This window comes from Astatotilapia calliptera, chromosome 3, assembly GCF_964374335.1.
Source record: "Astatotilapia calliptera chromosome 3, fAstCal68.1, whole genome shotgun sequence".
In the NCBI taxonomy this organism is placed as follows: Eukaryota; Metazoa; Chordata; class Actinopteri; order Cichliformes; family Cichlidae; genus Astatotilapia; species Astatotilapia calliptera.
In genome coordinates this window covers 84,401,037-84,424,289 of record NC_137424.1, presented here as the reverse complement: position 1 = coordinate 84,424,289, position 23,253 = coordinate 84,401,037, and the positions used below count along the sequence as shown (strand labels likewise).

The 23,253-nt window shown below is 39.9% G+C and overlaps 2 protein-coding genes and 1 long non-coding RNA gene across 6 annotated transcripts in view; 2 read left to right on the top strand and 1 right to left on the bottom strand.

The window, feature by feature from the left end:
* LOC145426036 (uncharacterized) overlaps positions 1-23,253 on the bottom strand; it is a 315,349-nt gene that overhangs the window by 83,284 nt on the left and 208,812 nt on the right. The gene's annotated exons all lie outside the window — the stretch shown is intronic.
* LOC145425991 (NACHT, LRR and PYD domains-containing protein 12-like) overlaps positions 1-23,253 on the top strand; it is a 262,822-nt gene that overhangs the window by 114,055 nt on the left and 125,514 nt on the right. The window lies entirely within an intron of this gene.
* On the top strand, positions 1,569-21,564 carry LOC113029369 (uncharacterized). Of its 2 annotated transcripts, XM_080299548.1 has the most exons (21): positions 1,569-2,145; positions 2,991-3,199; positions 4,444-6,042; positions 6,832-6,940; positions 7,230-7,392; positions 9,164-9,356; positions 10,122-10,218; positions 10,307-10,368; positions 10,634-10,748; positions 10,983-11,044; positions 11,719-11,815; positions 11,904-11,965; positions 12,231-12,345; positions 12,580-12,641; positions 13,208-13,310; positions 15,036-15,100; positions 16,186-18,167; positions 18,249-18,308; positions 20,239-20,319; positions 20,885-20,950; positions 21,275-21,564. In XM_080299548.1, the coding sequence occupies exons 4-17, from the start codon at positions 6,838-6,840 to the stop codon at positions 16,981-16,983; spliced, it is 2,097 nt and encodes a 698-aa protein (XP_080155674.1). In that variant the 5' UTR covers positions 1,569-2,145; positions 2,991-3,199; positions 4,444-6,042; positions 6,832-6,837; the 3' UTR covers positions 16,984-18,167; positions 18,249-18,308; positions 20,239-20,319; positions 20,885-20,950; positions 21,275-21,564. The 2 variants fall into 2 exon arrangements, with proteins under 2 accessions (XP_080155674.1, XP_080155675.1); XM_080299549.1 differs by lacking the exon at positions 1,569-2,145 and having other exon boundaries at positions 2,159-3,199.

Below are 23,253 nucleotides of genomic sequence, written 5' to 3'. Positions count from 1 at the left end.
TTCTGCATGTTCTCCAACTGCCACATCATTTTTAAGAAGGGTGGCATTTATGGGAAATCATAACTCATGTTTTAACCAATGTGTCTGACTAAACAGTTCCATTGAGGAGACCGAGTTTCATCATATTTTATTTGTTAACAAATTCTATTCTTCACACACATTGATCTCATGATCTCGTCTTGTTCCTTTATACTCAAACACAGTACTCGAACTATAATCTTAAAACTATAAACTTATAACCCTGTTATTAAGCAGAAGTGAGAAAATCTGGGGACTTGATTTGAATTCTGATTGTTGTATTTGTTTGATTTTCCTGTTATATGGTGATTGTTAATATAAATTTAAATTATATCTGTATAAGAAGAGCTCATTCATCATGTAAATGAATCAATCTTTTGAATGTAGAGAAAAGAGACACTAACACATGAAGCACACACAGCAGCCAAAATCCTCAAACACAGACTGAGAAACAGTTCAAACCTTCTATTGACTTTTTATGTTCAAACATCAACATGATAGAAAAAACTAAAGACACAGTGGAAAGTAAATTGTTGATGCATTTATAGAACAGTGTTTGTGTGAATGAGGCATGTTGTATAAAGCTGTTTGAGTGCTGAAAAAATAGAAAGGTGCTGATGAGAATCAGTCCATTCACAGTTTACCTGACCTGCTATCTGACCACTACTTTTTCATTTAGCATCTTATTTTATTTTCTTCCAAGATGGGGCTAAGTTTGTCAGGAGTGTCGTGTGCGGAGGCGAGGAAGAGATGACCCACACACAGGACTCTTGGTGCAGAATGAGGTTTCTTGGAAACAGAGACAACAGAAGACAAGATGGCTGGCTGAACTGAATGGACTGGCAAACTAACTGGCTGACTGAACTCAACATGCGACAAGAACAACATCAATGACACAACGGTGGACAGAAGGAAACTGAGGACTTAAATAGTTTGACTGATGATGACGATTGGAGACTGGTGAGGACACAGCTGAATATAATGACTAATGACACATGCAGTGGAACTAGAAGGTAAAGCACAGAGACAGAAGGCTGGCACAATGAAACACAAGCGTGTAGAAAATAAACTGAACACGAACAAACCTACATCACTGGGTTAACGACCCAGGAACCCTGACAAAGTTGGATAATGGAACAAGTGTCTTTACCCAAAGCAACAATGAGAAAAGCAACATTTACTCATTCTTATGCAGAACCAGTGCTGAAGAATCAACTCAAACATATCAACAGACTTTTGGGCTTATATACAAGTTCAATGACTGCAGATGAATTATAGCACGTATGCAGAACACTAAAAGCCCCGATCCTACTTTGAGATGAGAAGGTTTCAGGTATTTCCTGTTTTCATTCTACTGTGTGTGTGCGTGTGTGTGTGTGTGTGTGTGTGTGTGTGTGTGTGTGTGTGTGTGTGTGTGTGTGTGTGTGTGTGTGTGCGTGTGTGTGTGCGTGTGTGTGTGTGTGTGTGTGTGTGTGTGTGTGTGTGTGTGTGACCAGCAGATGAGTCATTGGTCTGGCTCAGTCTGTATAAATGCTCAGGATATGAGAAAGCACAGCTCACTCATTCCACATTAGGAAAGAGTGATACTCCTGAAAGTCCGGACTCTTCATTCGTTTTTTTGATCATCACTCACATCTGGTAATGGCGGGACAAGGAAAAAAATCTAACTATACTGGACCAAAACAATTTAAAGGGAGGCATTTGAAATTGAATGAGTTGGAAAATGAAGCCCAAGATACTCATATGTACGAGAAATATCTCAGCAAGAGCAACATCCCCCTATACCCTGGACCTAAAGAGTTTTCACCAGAGTTTCATGCATCTTATCTAAAACACGACACGCATAAATTAAGTTTACAAGGAATCAAGAATGATGAAGGCTTCAAGGATCCAAACAATGGCTCAAAGGATCCAGATGGACTGTCCCTGGTGTGGTTCAGTCTGGCTGTGCAAGAAAGGGAGATCCAATCAGCTGAGGAGACGCTCCTGGAGAAGACCAACATGCATGCAGAGCCGGGCTTCCTGAAGAAGTTTGCCTCCTCTCCAGCGTTCAGTGAGAAGTCCAGGTATGGAGCGTATCGCTTCACCTTCAAGGTGGAGGACGTGCTGAAGGCCTATAGCGAGCAGGTACGGACTCCTTCAGTTCATATTAATGCCTGTATTTACAGGTGTCTACTATTATTTTCTTATAGTTGAGATGTGTAAATGTCAAAGATAGAAATTCAATAAATTTCTTCTTTATTTAAGTAGCCAGTCCATCCATCACCTGAGACTGAAACAGACTCCAGCGTATTTTCCATAAAACAAAAAAACAACAAGTAGAAAAAGACAGAAAGACAGTAAGATGTTAGGGAGGTTATTTTGGTTAGTATTTGACTCTGTGTCTTTCCCTCAGCGTTCCCCCAGTTAAGTGATTCCTGTCTTCATGTTTGTCTAGATGTCTGTTTTCTCAGTTGTTTTACTGTGTGTCTCACTGTGACTCTTATCCCTCGATCTCCTCCCTCTGTTCGTTGGGTTTTGTCAGTCTGTGTTGCCGTGTGTGTCTCATACTTCCTGTTTTTGACAGTCTCTGGTTCTGTGTGTACTATGTTCAGCCATGCTTCCCCAGGTGTGTCCTTTTTGCCCCGATTCCCTTGTGTATTTAGTGCCTCGGTCTCCCTCTGTCCGGTGTCATGATCTTCCCAGGTGTGTGTTCTGCTTGACTGTTTAGTTCCTGGTTTCCTCCTAGTTTGCTTTTATGAATTTTGTAACCCAGCAATAAAGCTGCATTTTTGATTTAGTCCTGTCTCTGAAAGGCAGTATTTTGGGTCCTCGATCTTGCCTGCTTCACACTGCCACTTGACATAAAACTTATGTGACTGATAATCTGCTAACCATGTTTAGTGTTGTTGGTCCATGTTCTGAGCCTCAGGCTGATAATTTATAGAAACAGTCTCTGTGAGTTTTCCACTAAAACATTTTTTTCTTTTCAGTTTTGTTCGGGGAAGCAGCCCCGTATGCGTGTTCTCAGAACGTCGCTGTACAAACAGGAAGTGATGTATGCTGTGCTGGTCCACAGCCCAGACCACAAAGAACGCTTCAAAGACTTGTATCCTGAGGTGTCTGATGACCCGGATGCCGTCTGTGCTTACAGACATGGACACTTCATCTGGAGGCCACAGGCCATGTGTGAGACACACAAGTAAGAAACAGATAACAACATCCATGGATGTATATGCACTATACAGGTCATCATGGCCGTACGAGAAACAATCACATCTGGAAAACAGTTTCCCACCTGACACCCTCACTCTGAGCTGTTTTATTACAGTAACTTTAGTGCAGGTAATCATATTACCTGGATATGATTGTCTGTGATGAGCCTAAGGTACAAAACATGCCGGCGATGACGATAAAGTGTTATGTTCTTAAAACATTCTTCATATTCTGAGTTTGTGTTTGCTCTGAAGATTTTTATTTATTTATTTTAATCTCAGTGAAGTCATGAAGCTAAACTCCTGCAGCTGACTTTTAATCTTTCTGTCAGCTCATCCTGAGACACTCACTCATTCATTCATCGATCTGTTTACACATTTTTAGCATTACTGACAATCTTTTCACAGGTCATTAAGTTAAAGCTATCACTTGCACACATCACTCTCACTTTGTTTTCAGATTAAACTGGTTCAACAAACAGGATTCACACGCAGACACTGAACCAGTTCTGCATGTTCTCCAACTGCCACATCATTTTTAAGAAGGGTGGCATTTATGGGAAATCATAACTCATGTTTTAACCAATGTGTCTGACTAAACAGTTCCATTGAGGAGAACCGAGTTTCATCATATTTTATTTGTTAACAAATTCTATTCTTCACACACATTGATCTCATGATCTCGTCTTGTTCCTTTATACTCAAACACAGTACTCGAACTATAATCTTAAAACTATAAACTTATAACCCTGTTATTAAGCAGAAGTGGGAAAATCTGGGGACTTGATTTGAATTCTGATTGTTGTATTTGTTTGATTTTCCTGTTATATGGTGATTGTTAATATAAATTTAAATTATATCTGTATAAGAAGAGCTCATTCATCATGTAAATGAATCAATCTTTTGAATGTAGAGAAAAGAGACACTAACACATGAAGCACACACAGCAGCCAAAATCCTCAAACACAGACTGAGAAACAGTTCAAACCTTCTATTGACTTTTTATGTTCAAACATCAACATGATAGAAAAAACTAAAGACACAGTGGAAAGTAAATTGTTGATGCATTTATAGAAAACAGTGTTTGTGTGAATGAGGCATGTTGTATAAAGCTGTTTGAGTGCTGAAAAAATAGAAAGGTGCTGATGAGAATCAGTCCATTCACAGTTTACCTGACCTGCTATCTGACCACTACTTTTTCATTTAGCATCTTATTTTATTTTCTTCCAAGATGGGGCTAAGTTTGTCAGGAGTGTCGTGTGCGGAGGCGAGGAAGAGATGACCCACACACAGGACTCTTGGTGCAGAATGAGGAGGTTTCTTGGATACAGAGACAACAGAAGACAAGATGGCTGGCTGAACTGAATGGACTGGCAAACTAACTGGCTGACTGAACTCAACATGCGACAAGAACAACATCAATGACACGACGGTGGACAGAAGGAAACTGAGGACTTAAATAGTCTGACTGATGATGACGATTGGAGACTGGTGAGGACACAGCTGAATATAATGACTAATGACACATGCAGTGGAACTAGAAGGTAAAGCACAGAGACAGAAGGCTGGCACAATGAAACACAAGCGTGTAGAAAATAAACTGAACATGAACAAACCTACATCACTGGGTTAACGACCCAGGAACCCTGACAAAGTTGGATAATGGAACAAGTGTCTTTACCCAAAGCAACAATGAGAAAAGCAACATTTACTCATTCTTATGCAGAACCAGTGCTGAAGAATCAACTCAAACATATCAACAGACTTTTGGGCTTATATACAAGTTCAATGACTGCAGATGAATTATAGCACGTATGCAGAACACTAAAAGCCCCGATCCTACTTTAAGATGAGATACGGAAGGTTTCAGGTATTTCCTGTTTTCATTCTACTGTGTGTCTGTCTGTGTGTGTGTGTGTGTGTGTGTGCGTGCGTGTGTGTGCGTATGTGTGCGTGCGTATGTGTGCGTGCGTGTGTGTGTGTGTGTGTGTATGTGTGTGTGCGTATGTGTGTGTGCGTGTGTGCGTGTGTGTGTGTGTGCGTGTGTGTGTGCGTGTGTGTGTGTGTGCGTATGTGTGCGTGTGTGTGTGTATGTGTGCGTGTGTGTGTGTATGTGTGCGTGTGTGTGTGTATGTGTGCGTGTGTGTGTGAGCTATGAGGACCCTCTGTTACAGGAGGACATTTTGCTGTCCTCATAAAATTGACCTTTTAAAATGGTTTCTGGGCATGTTTTAATACCCAAAAAGTGTTTTTCTCAAAAGTCTTTGTAAACCAAAAACTTGACATATGTTGTATATTTGTGTGTCCGCCACTGCCCCCTGTCGGTTGGAGTTGTCCCTGCATGCCGCACACACAAGCGCGGGAAATTATACACGAGCGCGGGACATTATACACATGGCGCGAAATTGGAAGCTGCGCATGCGCATTTTAACATTACCCATTTAGACCATTGATATTTACATCAATGATTTAGACTGACTGATTGGGCGCTTCTTATTCATCCATCAATTTTGGCAGAGTTTTGACACGCTTTGGAGAAAAGGTAAGAAGGTAATTATAAAACTTTTAAAAGACGGGCGTTCTGACAGACACAGTGCTTCAGAGTAGGCACAGCCGTGGTGAGGCGGCAGGTGAGGGAACGACGAGGTACGGTGGAAAGCATACGGCGGAGAGCGCACCGCGGGGACCGGACCACAACGAGGTGAGGACGGCGGAGCGGGCCGGAGCACGCGGAACGGTTCACGGAGGTCACAGCAACACGCGGGGCGGGGATTCCCGGACTGTCCCAGGGTTATTTTTACCCTGGCCTAATCTCATCACTTGTTTCAAGGTAAGAAATTACACAAGTGTGTGATGTTTCACTGAGTTTGAAAGAAGGCCTTTTTCACGACAAGATCACTTGTTTAATGTAAAATGGCTGCTACTGCTATTAGATGATCTTTGCCCAAATACCAAGGAAACATTGGAAGGCAAATACAAATAAACTCTTGTAGATTTATGAAATTAAATTGAGACAGTATTGGTGTCACTCTGCACACATTTGTTTATAAAATATTGTAAAAAAAACCAAACACCACATTTGTTTTGCTCTCTTATAGTTGTGTTGATGAAGCACATTATTCTTGAGAGATCTAAAGCTTAGTTTGACAGACAGGTTTAGGCTAAGTCAGAGTTAGGCTTTAGTTAAATTAGGACATTTAAGTATCTTTAATATCTGCAAGTGCATGCTTTCTGTTAAAACAACTCAGACATCAGCCTTGTCTGTGTCTGTTATGTGAATGTAATGAAAGCATAGAACTCAATTGAAACAGTTTCAGTATCCATGCTATTAGTGAAATAAGAGAAATTGGGTGGAGCATGTCAGAAACTTGACTTAATCAACACAGGTGGAACACAGTCAAGTTAATCTGCACAAATACAGCCTCGCCCCCATCCATTTATCTGTTAATCAGAATCCCTCCAGCACTCATCACCAAACTAAAATAACCTTAAACTAATAATACGCTAACATGGGGGGGGGGGGGGGGGGGGTGCTTCTCATTCAGCTTTACTAATGCCCTTGTAAGCATAAAGGCTTGAAGTTTTGATGTGGTTTACATTTTTATCTTGATTTCCTTAGCAAATCATGTCACGGAGAACCACTCCCCTTCAGGATGCCATTAATCACATCCTTGCAAGAAGAGACAAGAATTCAATGTTAGAAATCAAATTTATTAATTCAGTTAAAGGTGAGTGACTTTGACACACTGCAGGCTAGACTGAGGGGTTACGCATCACCAGTGGTGACCTGTACAAACATCAATATAAATTAAAATTAAAGGTATTTTAATAATAATTTAGTTATTAGCGAGCCTGGCTATTTATGTTTTCTGCACTTGGACATGTTTTCTTTATTATATATGTAGAATTGAAAAAAGCACAACATTGCATACTTGCAATTTACAGATATACATATTTAATGAATTGATTATTTGCAGTGCTGCCACGCCTGTGTCTCTAATATGGTTGTGTCTTCAGGTCGTGGCATCTTCACTTTAGCCAATTTCAAACAAGGAGACTTCGTGGTCGAGTATAGAGGGGAGCTTATTGATGCAACTGAAGCTGAACACAGACGTAACCTGTACCCCAGCGCATGTTCAGTCTTCATGTTTGAATTCATATGGAAGCAGAAGACTTTGTGGTAAATTCAAAATGACTGAATGTTTACATTTCTATTGCAAGGTCAGGATTTCTGAAGCAAACATCTCATATTGCTCTTTAACGAGTCCTTACCTCTAGTACCCGGCCCCGTCAGTCCCCAGAATCTATAGAAGGGGGAGTGACGGACCCGTGGAATAGCAGGATCTCATTCTTACTGAGGCGCCGTCATTTCCCGGTGACCCTGTGGTCCCCGGGAACTCGCAGTACTGGGGACTGACGGGACTCCCACATATGCTGAGGGCCCGTTAGTCCCCGTATTCAGCCTGTGTGTGCCTTCTCTAATACACACTCACGGGCGTAATGTACGGGGTTAGAGGGGTAATAATATAAGCCTACATTTTACAGCTAAGACAGTGTGCTCACGCTGCTGTGAAGATTTAAAATATAATATAGAGAGAGAAAATAATAAGAGAAAATAATAAGAGAAAATTCAAATGGCCAGGGCTGAATGAGCGGCCCTGTGTCTGTGCGCATTTGGCACATGTGGACACGGAGACTCGTGCACTGTTATACTGTGTCCAAAACTACTGTATAATATGTACAATGCCAAAATAGTACATGTCAAGTGTTCTGTCTGTGAGGTAGGTAGATGGATGGCTTGATGGATAGGTGAAAAACCTTTCAACACAAAAAATAAAGAACATTTCATTAATCATTCAGATAAATTAAATGCATTATACAGAAGACAAATGAAATAACAAAAATATACACTTCAGTAAAGCCACTTTTGTCTAAACTATCATTTATCCTAGTTTTAGTTTTACATTCATTAGTTTTTGAATCAGAGGTGAGTAATTTCAAACAACAAAGATGAAATAAACTGTGGTCTACCTTACATTTTTTACACTTTCTGTAACAATTACATTTTTAAAGTATACATTTTAGAGTTTACAAATATTTTAATAAAGACTTTAACCAAGGATTTTCTTTTACAAAGAATTATTTTCCTTAAATTAAACCAAACATATTTACACTAGTTTTAAGATTTAACCAAGGATTTGGGGTAATTGCTTTTAGTATTAATTAACATAAGTGTGGGAAACACTATCTACATAAACAGTTTATTCAAACTTAAACATTTATTTTAATATCAATATAATTTTTTAAACTTAAATGCAGTAACTATTTCCCAAAGCATAAATACATTTCCACAATTGAGCTTCCATAGTTCCCAAACATAAGCAGCAAATATGAGTCCAAGCTTACCGATAGCCCGTCTAACTCAAAGTCTTCCTCAAAGTGGATTGTGCTTGGTTTGCTGTCCTCTCAGCATGTCACACTCGGGTCAAATGACTGCTGCATGCATTTTAAGTCTACTAGGCACGCCCGCCCTTGATTGCTCTAATTCAACTCACCTGGCGGAGCAGTGCGCACCAGGCTGCGCTTAGCTGTAGATTGCACAAGGTCTAATCAGCGGCCACGCGCAAGCAGCAGCACAGAGCAGGTAGTGGGCAAGAGGAGGAAGAGAAGAGTAACAGCCACAGCCACAGCCACACCTACACCTACTAGGTCAGCGCGACAGTACAACAAAACCACGTTTAAGCTCTAAGCACAAGTAGAAGCGCAAACACTTATCTCAGTCAGAAAGCAACGCGTCCTTGACTGATGGACCCTCTTTAACTTATCAACTATGCATTTAACAACTAAACTTGTATTGGATGTTGTGTTTGTGTTGGTGCTTAAAAATTATAGTATAGTTCATAGGCGTGTCACTATAAATGTTTGTTTAATGTATGTTTCCAAATTTGCAGTATTGATGGAGCACTTGAAGATGGGTCATTTGGGCGACTAGTAAACGATGAACACAGGACACCAAATTGCAGAATGAAGTTGATTGAAGCAGAAGGGAAGCCACATCTCTGCCTTTTTGCACTGAAGGAAATTGCGGCAGGAAGTGAAATTACTTATGACTATGGTGGGAAAGAATGGCCCTGGCGGAAAAAGGTGGGTCATTTAAAAAAAAATTTCCCCCTATGAATTGTTGTTTAAAACTTACATATCTAGATGTCACAATTAGGGCTGCAACTAACGATTATTTCAATAATCGATTAGTTGTCGATTAATCGATTAGTTGTTTCAGCCCTAGTCACAATATTTAAATGTCCTCTTGGTGGTATTCAATCTGGTTTAACTAAATCTTGAATTTGTATGACTTTCCCAAGTGATGATTGCAAGCTTATCTGTTTTGTGTCCCCTTAACAAGTGTGTTTTACTGAGTGGCCACACACTGGAGGTGAAACAGTGAAAGCATCAGTTTGAGCTCGGATGTCATTATGAGGCTGATGGCCAGTGTCCTTGTAAACCTTGGGTTTTTCTGTGTCAGACATATACATGCACCTTTTACTCACAGTCACTTTAGCTTCTTAGTATTGTCTTACTTTGGCTTCACTTAACTAGGTAAGGGTTAATCACTCTGTTTCCTTGCAGTTAGGGTGAGAGTTAGAACTGTATTTAACTGAAGGTGAAACAGAAAATGCTTAACTATGTGTGTGTGTCTGACACAGACAAACTCAAGGTATGTGAGAACACTGTCCTGACATCTGAGCTCAAACTGAGTCTTTCATTGTTTCATCTCCAGTGTTTGGCATACTCAGAAAAACACACGGGTTGAGGGGACACTGGTTAGAAAAGACCACTTGTAGTGGATTAAATACATTTCCACTGTAGCTGCCAGATGTTTACAATATTTGTTCTACTTTTCATACCCAGCTAAAGATCGCAAGCATCCCTTCTGGTCAACAGTGTGTTGCAGAGCCTATTGCCCATGACGTGGAGCACCATGTGATCTCTACAGACTCATTCACAGGTGAGTCCCTGCTTGAGTAAGCACTACCTGTTAAACCCTGGGGTCTTGCAAAGCACTATGTCTCCATGTCTTGTGTTCTCTTCTACAGACAGAGAATTAAGAGCAGAGTGTCAGTCATCTAGACCTACAGCAGACAACTCTGAGCATGAGGTTAGCATGGATTCATCTGTTTACTAAAGATTGTATCAATGTGTAGTTTGGTAAATAGTGTGGTTTGTAAAGATCATGTTTATCAATTGATTACAATTATACTGCATGTGCAGTCTTTAAATCATTGTAAGTACAGGTAGTCATCATTTAACATTGCATTTCCCTCTCAACATCATTTGGGTGTTTTAAGGTTTGACTGAGAGTGTCCCTCTTGATCAGATGGACACTGTACCATTGATGCTTGTTCATCTTTGCATCTTTTTAGGTGCATTCTGTTGGAGGTCAGCGTGGCACTTCTTCTCTGAAAGAGTTAATTGGTGAAGTTGGTGTCCAGTATCAGGAGTTGTCACCCCAAGCGTTCTCAGAAGAACTTACCAGTGGTCAGTTTTGAGTAAATGTTGTTAACTTCTGGCAATGCATGACATGCCTGAAGGTTTGCTGCATGAAAAATGTGCCAGTATTGGGACATTTCTGATGATTCTATAGTGTCTTGATGGATATTTTGAGTAGAATTGTAACAGTCAAGGATGTGAATTGATTGCGTTATGCGTAGATGTGTTTTTTTTGACTTAACGAAAGTCAAGCACTGAATCTCCTTGTGTTCCCTTGTACAGAGAGCAAATCGAAAGAGGTGCCACAATCATCCAGAGCTGTGCCTAAAGACTCTGCTTGTGAGGTGAGTTGAAATTGACCTTTGTTTTAAAATTGACCAATGGTTAGAAGTGTTATGGTGTTTACATGAAACTCCATTTTGAGTATTTTAGCAAACATCTGGCAGCGGTGGTGGAAATGTCCTCTATTTAGAACAGGAGGTCTTTTCTAACCACAGTGTCCCCTTAACAAGTGTGTTTTACTGAGTGGCCACACACTGGAGGTGAAACAGTGAAAGCATCAGTTTGAGCTCGGATGTCATTATGAGGCTGATGGCCAGTGTCCTTGTAAACCTTGGGTTTTTCTGTGTCAGACATATACATGCACCTTTTACTCACAGTCACTTTAGCTTCTTAGTATTGTCTTACTTTGGCTTCACTTAACTAGGTAAGGGTTAATCACTCTGTTTCCTTGCAGTTAGGGTGAGAGTTAGAACTGTATTTAACTGAAGGTGAAACAGAAAATGCTTAACTATGTGTGTGTGTCTGACACAGACAAACTCAAGGTATGTGAGAACACTGTCCTGACATCTGAGCTCAAACTGAGTCTTTCATTGTTTCATCTCCAGTGTTTGGCATACTCAGAAAAACACACGGGTTGAGGGGACACTGGTTAGAAAAGACCACTTGTAGTGGATTAAATACATTTCCACTGTAGCTGCCAGATGTTTACAATATTTGTTCTACTTTTCATACCCAGCTAAAGATCGCAAGCATCCCTTCTGGTCAACAGTGTGTTGCAGAGCCTATTGCCCATGACGTGGAGCACCATGTGATCTCTACAGACTCATTCACAGGTGAGTCCCTGCTTGAGTAAGCACTACCTGTTAAACCCTGGGGTCTTGCAAAGCACTATGTCTCCATGTCTTGTGTTCTCTTCTACAGACAGAGAATTAAGAGCAGAGTGTCAGTCATCTAGACCTACAGCAGACAACTCTGAGCATGAGGTTAGCATGGATTCATCTGTTTACTAAAGATTGTATCAATGTGTAGTTTGGTAAATAGTGTGGTTTGTAAAGATCATGTTTATCAATTGATTACAATTATACTGCATGTGCAGTCTTTAAATCATTGTAAGTACAGGTAGTCATCATTTAACATTGCATTTCCCTCTCAACATCATTTGGGTGTTTTAAGGTTTGACTGAGAGTGTCCCTCTTGATCAGATGGACACTGTACCATTGATGCTTGTTCATCTTTGCATCTTTTTAGGTGCATTCTGTTGGAGGTCAGCGTGGCACTTCTTCTCTGAAAGAGTTAATTGGTGAAGTTGGTGTCCAGTATCAGGAGTTGTCACCCCAAGCGTTCTCAGAAGAACTTACCAGTGGTCAGTTTTGAGTAAATGTTGTTAACTTCTGGCAATGCATGACATGCCTGAAGGTTTGCTGCATGAAAAATGTGCCAGTATTGGGACATTTCTGATGATTCTATAGTGTCTTGATGGATATTTTGAGTAGAATTGTAACAGTCAAGGATGTGAATTGATTGCGTTATGCGTAGATGTGTTTTTTTTGACTTAACGAAAGTCAAGCACTGAATCTCCTTATGTTCCCTTGTACAGAGAGTAAATCGAAAGAGGTGCCACAATCATCCAGAGCTGTGCCTAACGACTCTGCTTGTGAGGTGAGTTGAAATTGACCTTTGTTTTAAAATTGACCAATGGTTAGAAGTGTTATGGTGTTTACATGAAACTCCATTTTGAGTATTTTAGCAAACATCTGGCAGCGGTGGTGGAAATGTCCTCTATTTAGAACAGGAGGTCTTTTCTAACCACAGTGTCCCCTTAACAAGTGTGTTTTACTGAGTGGCCACACACTGGAGGTGAAACAGTGAAAGCATCAGTTTGAGCTCGGATGTCATTATGAGGCTGATGGCCAGTGTCCTTGTAAACCTTGGGTTTTTCTGTGTCAGACATATACATGCACCTTTTACTCACAGTCACTTTAGCTTCTTAGTATTTTACTTTTGCTTCATCTAAATAGATTCCCCTCTCTCTAACTCACAAATCTCAGGAATTGAATAGATATGCTTCACTATTTTATCTAAAAAGTAACTCCTATCTCCCTTTCAATCTCTCCTGAAGGATTGGTAGAAAATATGTAAAATGGTCAAACATTATTTTTAATTCGTCATAAAATATTTGGGTAACAATGTTTTATGTTTCATTTCATGTTTTTAATTTTTTCCAGTGTACAATTCATAGGCTGGTATTTGAATCGGTGAAACTTGACAAATGCGGGATATGCCATTCACCTTTGACAGCTATCAGATGGCACGGTCTAAGATGCAAGCGTAAGTGTATTATTTATCTTGTGTTAATTAATGCATTTTTTCACTATACCATAAGTTACCATGAGTCAGGTCTACATTTTCATATGTAAAGAATAAAAAAAATCACTTCAAAGTTTTATCAATTCAAACCATTGCAATGATACACAGTGTAATGGCAGATACTATCACATATCATGCATTTGAGTTTGTCTGCTTAGTGTGGCAGAGAACAGAGAACATACTGTAATAATGTATATTGCCCTCTTACTCTTTGTTGATTAGACTGTTGAACTTTACAACTTTAAATCTTTGTTTCACTCTTTCAACATCAAGCTCATATAAGCTAAATAAGCATCTCACCGCGCGCAAGGCATGCCGGTCCGGGTCAAGGGTCACGACTACCCAGCGTGCATCGTAAACAGTAAACACTGCCGCGTGTGATAGCGATATTGAATATTTTGAGCGTCCTAAAGTCAATGTTTTAAAAGAATTTGGTACGAAACGGGGATACAGTGCTGCTGGGAAGAGAAAGAAAGAATTCGTGGCCCTCGCTTGGGCGTTTTCACTACAAAAAGCCCCTATAGTTTTAACAAAACAGCAGGAGTGGGAGGCTATGCTACCTTGGATATAAGTCTCTGCTCGAGATCGAGACTGACAGTTGTCAGATGACAATTCCAGATCCCTTAGAGCTGAGGGAAGGTTGGTACAATGAATCAACAGCTGCAAATAAACTTTCACTTTCAAAGCCTCATATTCGGAGCCATCAGCCTCTGTGGTGCCCGGAGACGCTCGTGCGGGGTTTGGCCACTGACGTCTGGCAACCCTGGCACAGCACTTCCCCGTAGGCCTATATCCATGGATGTATTAAAAGAACCAAGCCTATATCTGACGGAGAAGTATAATTCAGCCTTTACATCGTGGGTAGTGGTGTACTCTGACCCGGCCGCGTCGTGCATGCGTACTGACAATGCTGATTTAGCTTATTTGTGATGTTACAATGCAAAAACCACAGTTCCTGATTTGATCTGTTATATAAAGATAAAGCAAAATGCACAAATGTTTAATTATATTTAAGAGAGTATCAACATGTATGAAGTAAACTGCCCTCAAGTCTGTTTGTCATTCTGTAATTACACATATACACACAAACTTGGAAGATGATATTTGATGATAATAAACCCTTTGAGTAAACATTGCATCAAACTTGCAAACTTCTTACAATGTCAATATAGGAAGCCCAATAAGGTACTGGGTCTGATTAATCCAGACCTATTCCAATAGATCAATCAGGCAATTTGCAATACAAATGCTTGATGGTGTCTCTACACATTTTCAATGACTTTTTAGTAGAAGTCCTTTTCATCTCAATCCTTATTAATTAATGTAGGATAAACATTTTAGCTTTTCTGTTTCTCATTAGATCGTATGTATGTCTGTCTGTCTGTCTGTCTGTCAATTAGTCTGTTTTTAAAATAACAATGTTTTATATCTCAAATCTGATGAAAAAATTTATTATTAGGATGATTCAGTATATCATATTCATAAGTTTAAAATGTGTCTTAAACTTAAAAAAAAAATCTGCTTTTTATTCTGAATTATGCGTTGGTTTTAAATTCACTTTATGCTTGTTTATATTTAGTGGTCTTAGTGAATATAATTTGTGACGTGTGGGATCGCTACTTTTTAAATTATAACTTAATGAATCATCGGTTGTTGTCTAATGCTGTGGTTTCTTTGTATTTGTAGAATGCCGTTGTGTGTGGCATAAGATCTGCCTCCAGACATCTTCAGAAGACTGGGATATGTCCGACGTAAGTGTACAGTGAAATTCAACCTGGAAAGACTCAGATACGGAGAAAGAATTAGACATGCTTTATTGAACATTAAATATTTGGCGGTCAGACCCCGGCGGGAAAACTGTTGATAAAAGCATTGCTGATTGAAGTAGGAGGTCTTCCCCTGGGGTCTGGACACTGGTGGTGGTATGGAGGCAGGGGGCAAGCATGGGGGTGCAGGGGTGGTGGAGGGATGCGAAAACGCTGAGAGGCCGAGCTATGGGTGAAAGAGCTTAAATGCCCGGATGCTGAATGGAGGCATAGGTGCGAGGGAGCTCCGGATTGGCTGCGCCAGAGTGAGCAGCTGAAGGGAGTTGAGATGATGATGATGATGATGGAGATGATGTGCAGGTGTTTCTCCCAGGTTGAATTTACGCAGGCTTCATTATAATATAGTTAATATTGACGTAGATGCAGTTCGTGAAGATTGCCACATGTTGCTTGCTCTTCCTTTTTCTTTCATCACAAAATTATAAGGATAATCAGTTTTGTAAGTGTTGTCTCAGATAGAGAATTGAAAGCAGAGAGATTTTGGACTGGATAGAGTGTAGAAGTTATGTGAGAGAGGCCAGAAATAAACACATTGTAAAAATATTACTTAGATTTTATTATAATCCTTTGTAAAAAAAAACAAACAAAAAAAAAAACAGTTTCATACAATCTAGTCTCAAAGGTTTTACAAATTTTGATCTGTGGGGGTCATTGTGGGAGGGGCTCCGGGACCAGGTTAGGGCTGGTGTCTTAGTTTTTTTTGTTTTGTGTTTGTTTTTTTTGTTAATGTCATTGTTCAAAAAATATAAATTGGATATTAGAAATGGGACAAATATCAAAAAAGTACTGAATCGATCACAGATTGCAAATTGATCAAGCAGAATCAAAATACTTGCACAAAATACATATCTGCTGCACATTTTCTTCTTTAAATCAGGAGGTATTTCTTAGTACTTTTAAGACATCTAGAGACTTTGGTTTACGTCCCGAGCTCTGTGACGTGAACAATTTAGCATTTATCCTTCCCATGTTTATTTCTGTTATTTAATCTATGCTGTATCTACGAACAGGGTGATGTCTCATCTGATGAAGAATACATCCCAAATTCTGCATCAGATTCAGAAAGCTCAGGAACAGAGTTGTCTATTGAGTTACCTGGACCATCAAAAAACTCCCATGCTGCTAGCATGCCTGATTTATGCGTTACTTTTGCTGAAAAAGAACAGACCATGGATGTTAAGAACAACTTTGAGCACATTTTGAATGATCTTGAAACTACTGATGATCTTCATCCCGACCAAGAACCAGACAGCTCAGAGTCATGCCAGCAGAAAACAAAAGATGCATGTAGCGAAAAGAGTACTGTGGATATTAGCCAAAATGAATCCCCAACCAAGTCAACAAAATTAATCAAAAGCACAGTCAATTTTTGTTTTGTGTGTGGAAAACCTCAAACAAAATTTGCACGTCATCTGGAGACGCATGTAAATGAAAATGCTGAAGTCGCCCAGGTGCTTCAGTTACCCAAATCATCAAAGGACAGAAAAGTTCATCTTGAAAGGTTACGAAACCTTGGTAACTTCAAGCACAACTCTGCTGTTAAAACCACAGGATCAGGTTGTCTTAAAGTGAAAAGGATCTCAAAAAAGAGCAGCAGCAGCGCTGAGACATACGAGTACTGCTTATACTGTAAGGGTATGATATCCAGAAAAGAAGTTTCTCGGCATATGAAAAGATGTGCTTTAAGACCAGAGAATAATGCTGAAGAGAAGCTGAAAGATAGAGTCTTTGGTATAGCATCTACTCAATCCACAATGTCTCAGCCAATTTCAAGTGAACTCAGTACTGGGCAAGATGCACAAGGATGATGTGTCTAGTGCAATAAGGAATGATCATTATATTATGCAGTTGGCTCAGTCTCTTTTTAATAAGCATGGAAGTGACAGATCAAAGCATGAGTATATAAGACAGAAAGTAAGGGAACTTGGGAGATTACTTGTGACTTTGCGTCACACAACAAGAATCCATAATATGGAAGAGGCAATAAAACCAGCCAACTTCTTTATTCTTACTAATGCTGTCAAGAGAGTTTCAGGTTTTGATACTGAAACCAGCACATTCAAAGCCCCAAGTTTGGCCCTGAAGCTTGGACATTCTCTCAGAAAAATAAGTGATATTATCATGTGTCGTGCTCTCATGGAAGAGGATCAAGAGGCGATCGATTCAATCAGGAGGTTTCACACACTTCATGAAACAAAGTGGTCTGAATTAGTTTCCCATTCAGCCTTATCAAACCTGAGTGAGGCAAAATACAACAAGGTCGACAGCCTTCCACTGACCAGAGATGTTCAGAAGCTGCAGTTATATCTTGGTCAGCAAGTGGAATCAGCTAGGGAGAAACTAGGTGATAACCCAACAGCAGGAACTTATGCAGCACTAGCAAAGGTGATCCTTTGTCAAGTGATTTTGTTCAATAGGAGGAGGGAAGGTGAAGTAGCACGTATGACTGTCAAAAATTTTGAAGATCGTGACATGTCCAAACTAAACGATGACATCAGCTCTGGGCTTACAGAAGTTGAGAAAAGGCTTTGCCAACAGTTTGCCAGAGTGGAACTGAAGGGGAAAAAAGGACGAAAGGTGGCTGTGATCCTGACTTCTGATATGACCAATAACCTGTCACTCCTCGTTAGTAAGAGGAAAGAGTGCGGGGTATCTGAAAACAATATGTACCTTTTCGCCATTCCTTGTAGTGATGGTCACTACAGAGGGCAGTTTGGTCAGTTTGCAGATGCTTGGGGAGCTGAACATCCTCAGAACCTCAGATCAACTAACCTTCGCAAACAGATTGCCACGATAAGCCAAGTCATGAACTTGAAAGATAATGAACTAGACCAGCTGGCCGATTTCCTCGGCCATGACATTAGGGTCCATAGAGAATACTATCGACTGCCCCAATCAACAATTCAGCTGGCTAAGATCTCCAAGTTGCTCATGGCCATGGAGAAGGGAAGTGTGAAGGATATTCAAGGAAAAACTCTGGATGAAATTGGTGGTATGCATGGTTTATATGTTGTTAAATTGGCTTGGTGTTTGTGAATATGGTTGGTCTAATAACATTTTTTCAATTTTATAGATGACATAGATGGGATGGCTACTGGATCACAGCAACTCCCTGATGCTTCCACATTGCGAGGTACTGAAATTATTGTATTCTGTGTTATAGACTTTGCAGTTGTATTGATAAAATATTTAAAATTTACATTTTATATATATATTTTAGATAATGTTATTGCAGTTCTGTTTGTACTTTGCTGTGTAGTTAATACCATTTACAGTGAGGAAAGTAAGTATTTGCTATTTTGCAAGTTCTCCCACTTAGAAATCATGGAGGGATCTGAAATTTTCAGCGTTGGTACATGTCCACTGTGAGAGACAGAATCTAAAAGAAAATTCCGGAAATCACAATGTATGATTTTATTAAAATATTTTTGTATATTACTGCTTAAAATAAGTATTTGAACACTTGCTTATCATGCAGATTTCTGACCCTCAAAGACCTGTTATTCTGCTTTTAAACAGTCCAACTACACTCTGCTCATGATTCTAATTTAGCAGCACCTGTTTGATGCCGTTAGCTTTCATAAAGACACATGTGCACCCCACAATCTGTCAAAAGTGTTGCAGCAACATGAGTAAAACCAAAGAGCTGTCCAACGACACAAGAGACAAAACTTTAGACCTTCACAAAGCTGGAAAGGGCTCCAGAGACACTGCCAAGCAGCTCGGTGCGCGACAGTGCGTGTGCACGCATGTGCGTGTGCACGCATGTGCGTGTGCGCGATGGAGCGCGTGCAGGTGACTGTGCGTACCCTCTGCAAGACTCCTGCAGGCGCCCCTGAATGGAAGAGCCTAATGTCTTCCTCGGACTGGAGCCCCACGTAAGATCTCAGCTCGTGGGGTGTCAGTGATGCTAAGAAAGGTGAAGAATCAGCCCAGAACTACACGGGACGAGCTGGTCAATGACCTGAAGAGAGCTGGGACCACCGTTGGCAAGGCTACTATCAGTAATACACTGAGACGTCATGGTTTAAAATCATTCATCACACTGAAGGTTCCCCTTCTTAAGCCAACCCATGTCCAGGCCCGTCTGAAGTTTGCCAGGGACCATCTGGATGATCCAGAGTCATGGGAGAAAGTCCTGTGGTCAGATGAGACCAAAATAAAACTTTTTGGCCTAAACTCCATTGTTGGGGTTTGGAGGAAGAAGAAGGATGAGTCTCATCCCAATAATACCATCCTACAGTGAAGCATGAGGGTGGAAACATCATGCTCTGGGCTGTTTTTCTGCACAGGGGACAGGACCACTGCACTGTATTAAGGAGAAGATAAACGGGGACATGGATTGTGAGATCATGGGCCAAAACGTCCTTCCCTCAGTCAGAGCATTGAAGATGGGTTCTGGCTGGGTCTTTCAACAAGACAAGGACCTGAAGCACTCAGCCAGGAAAACCAAAGAGTGGCTCCGTAAGAGGCATTTCAAGGTTCTGGAGTGGCCTCACTAGTCTCCAGACCTCAGTCCAATAGAAAATCTGTGGATGGAGTTAAAAGTCTGTGTTGGCCCAAAACATGACAGATCTACAGAAGATCTGTGTGGAGGAGTGGGTCAAAAGACCTTCTGCAATGTGTGCAAACCTGGTGAAGAACTGCAGGAACTGTTGGGCCGCTGTAATTGTTAACAAAGGCAATATTAATATAGTTTGACTCAAGTGTTCAAATACTTATTTTACAAAGAAATATACAAAAAACTTGTTATAAAATCATACAATGTGATTTCCGGAATTTTCTTTTAGATTATGTCTCTCACAGTGGACATGTACCTATGATGAAAATTTCAGAGCCCTCCATGATTTCTAAGTGGGAGAACTCGCAAAATAGCAGGGTGTTCAAATACTTACTTTCCTCACTGTATGTATTATATATGTGTGTGTGTGTGTGTATATATATATATATATATATATATATATATATATATATATATATATATATATATATATATATATATATATATATATATATATATATATATATATATATATATATATAAATTATTTATTTTTTGCTAGAAAAATCTATCAATGACAATGAAGAAATATTAACTTCTGTGACTTCTGATTTGCCTCACTTCTCCGAGACTGCAGCTCAAGGTACATTTTCAATGCTGTACTCAAAGTTTGCCCAACATATCTTATGTAATGAGCTGGGATCTGTGAGTTAGTCCTGTTCAGAGACAAATCCAGTGAAATATGCAGTAACGTATGATAACGATGCTCTCTTGTTTCATTAATGCCACTTGCATCTCTGTTTTTCATTGCATTAAAAATGAAATCAGACTTTACTATTAACACTACTATGCTGATTACGATAACCTGGGATTGTGTATAGAACAATATTACTAACCATCAGTACATTTTTACATGGTCAATTGTTAGTAGTTCCATTCCTAATTGTGACACTAATGCTTTATGACTAGTATTTTGATGCTTCATCAGTTTTGGCCAAGCAAGATTTGGCCTGTGCAAAATCTACATCATTTCCCAGTAAACTTATTACCCAAGGTATTGTTGACTTCATCCAGTTCAGCAGCATTGCCATGTGTATAGTTAGTATAATAGAACTGGCTGTCACTGTCCCCTCTGTGCCCATGGTGTTTGATTGGTAGGCAGAAAGCCTCTTTAAGCCCATACATTTATACTGTGCAATATTCTTTAGATGACCAGGGGAATGATGCCTGTGTGACTTCTGGTTCACCTCCTGTCCCTGACTCAGTTACTAAAGGTATGATCTAAATCAGATGCCATGTCCATCACTAGGCACTATGTGCAGTCAACACCAACATCATGTGGTTAGACATTATATAACATATAAAGACATATAAAGAAGCTGAATGTATTTTGTGTCACCAAGCAGTGTGATGAACTATCATGTTAATGAAAACAATCAAACTTTAAATTTTATCAGGTCTACAGTCTATTTATTATCACACACAATTTGTTTAGACAAGTACCAGCTTGTTTTCACAGTTTTGAACACCATCTCTACCTACAAGTGCATCTCACATGATCTTTTTAAACTTCAAATTTGTTTTGTTTTATTGAACAGGTTTACGTGTTTCATCAAGGCGGTGTGTGAAGAGACCATGGTCTGAGGAGGAGATAGGAGCGGTGATGAAACATATGAAGCCTTTTATTGAAAACGGTATCACTGTCACCAACCAGCAGTGTCTGAAGTGCAAAGAAAAGGAACAACCTATCTTGGAGACGAGATCTATTCAAAACATTCGAGATTTTGTGCGCAACAGAGGACTGGCCTTTAAAAAAAAAAAAAAAAGTTAAACACTAAATGCACTTTTTGACAGTCTGAGCCTTTACCTTTCTGGGCCTGATTTCAAGGTTAGTGTTCTCCATTCAAAAAGTATGTAGTTGACTTCACTGTGCTCACAGGCAGTGTTTTGTTTTGATGTGTGGTTAGCCTGAGTCTTTTAATGCCAGGATTCACTTTTATTTTCCTTCAATAATTGTTACAATGCTGTCCTTTTAAGGAATTGATTATTGAGCTGGTTATATTAAATATAATTCAGTAATTCAACAAATGTGTTGTGTGTTGATATAAGTCTTATGTATAAGTCATGGTGTCAGCCCGACTCACCCCTGGTGTGCAAAGGTGCTGTTTTATTGGTCAGCCACTCAGTGCCAGTTTCTTCAGGACAATGAAAAACTCTATAATACATAGTTTGTTCTAGTTGATGCAAGCACTGTTGTGTTATGGTCACCGGTTCGATCCCTGGGCTCTCTGTCCTGGTCGTTGTGTCCTTGGGCAAGACACTTTACCCTACTTGCCTACTGGTGTTGGCCAGAGGGGCCGATGGCGCGATATGGCAGCCTCGCTTCTGTCAGTCTGCCCCAGGGCAGCTGTGGCTACAACTGTAGCTGCCTCCACCAGTGTGTGAATGTGAGAGTGAATGAATAGTGGTATTGTAAAGCGCTTTGGGTGCCTAGAAAAGCGCTATATAAATCCAATCCATTATTATTATTATTATTATTATTATTATGCTTCTAGTTGTTTTAATGACACTTTGACCACCTGTTAGTAGATCACAACAGATATGATCTGTGGTGTTTTATGTAAGCTTGTATGTCAGATTGTAATGCTCATCAGAGAAAACCAAAATATAGTCTTTTTATTATTTTTTTTTTTAATTTATTCATCCATCCATCCATCTTCAACCGCTTATCCGAGGCCGGGTCGCAGGGGCAGCAGCCTAAGCAAATTTATTCAATTTTACTATAATGATGTATCAGTCACAGTCTTATAATACACGTTCTTTTCTAAGAAGGTTATACTTAGTGGATGTGTGAGTATGTACAGTGAACTGGCTTTACACACCATGTGTCCTTTTAAACCAGATTTACTCAGTGTGTGTGTGTACAGTAGACTGGCTTTACACACCATGTGTCCCTTCAGAACAGACTATACTTTGTGTATATGTATGATGACATCACTGACCTTGTACACCAGACTGTCCTTATAGACCGAGCTACAGAAAAGTCTCTACAAACCACCAGAATGTCTGAAAAAATAGCCTTTTTTATATCTCAGTCGAGCAAAGAAAATGTTTAAATTTTAAGTTGTGTATAGGTTTGCTGATTTTTTTCATGATTTTTGATATGCATATTGTAGCTCTAGCACCTCTGGAACCCGGTGTCCCCATAGCCCTATGTCCAGTCTGATTTGCCAAAAATTTCAGAAATTGTCCCTCTAACCCAAGAAACGGGTGTGTGTGTGTGTGTGTGTGTGTGTGTGTGTGTGTGTGTGTCAAAAGGGTCATATAACAACATGAAAGCACGAAGGCAAACATCCTTGGTCAGGAAGAGGGTAGACTAGACCCCCCCGGTAAGGAAGTCCAGCAGTTCATCTAAACAGAAAAGCACTTAGACTAAAACAAATGTAGCTACGTTAATCCTACCATAAAACAATAAAACACGATGCGACCTCTTCCCATGCCCCCAAGATGCAGGTGTGCATTCCAGTGTGGAATACACACCAAGCCTCTGTAGCCTGTTAAAGATCACACAACTTAT

Coding starts and splice junctions, on each gene's coding strand:
- LOC113029369 (XM_080299548.1), top strand. CDS start 6,838: ATGTCACGGAGAACCACTCCCCTTCAGGATGCCATTAATCACATCCTT. Junction 12,346..12,579: donor CTCAGAAGAACTTACCAGTG/GTCAGTTTTGAG, acceptor TCCCTTGTACAG/AGAGTAAATCGAAAGAGGTG. Junction 13,311..15,035: donor GCACGGTCTAAGATGCAAGC/GTAAGTGTATTA, acceptor TTGTATTTGTAG/AATGCCGTTGTGTGTGGCAT.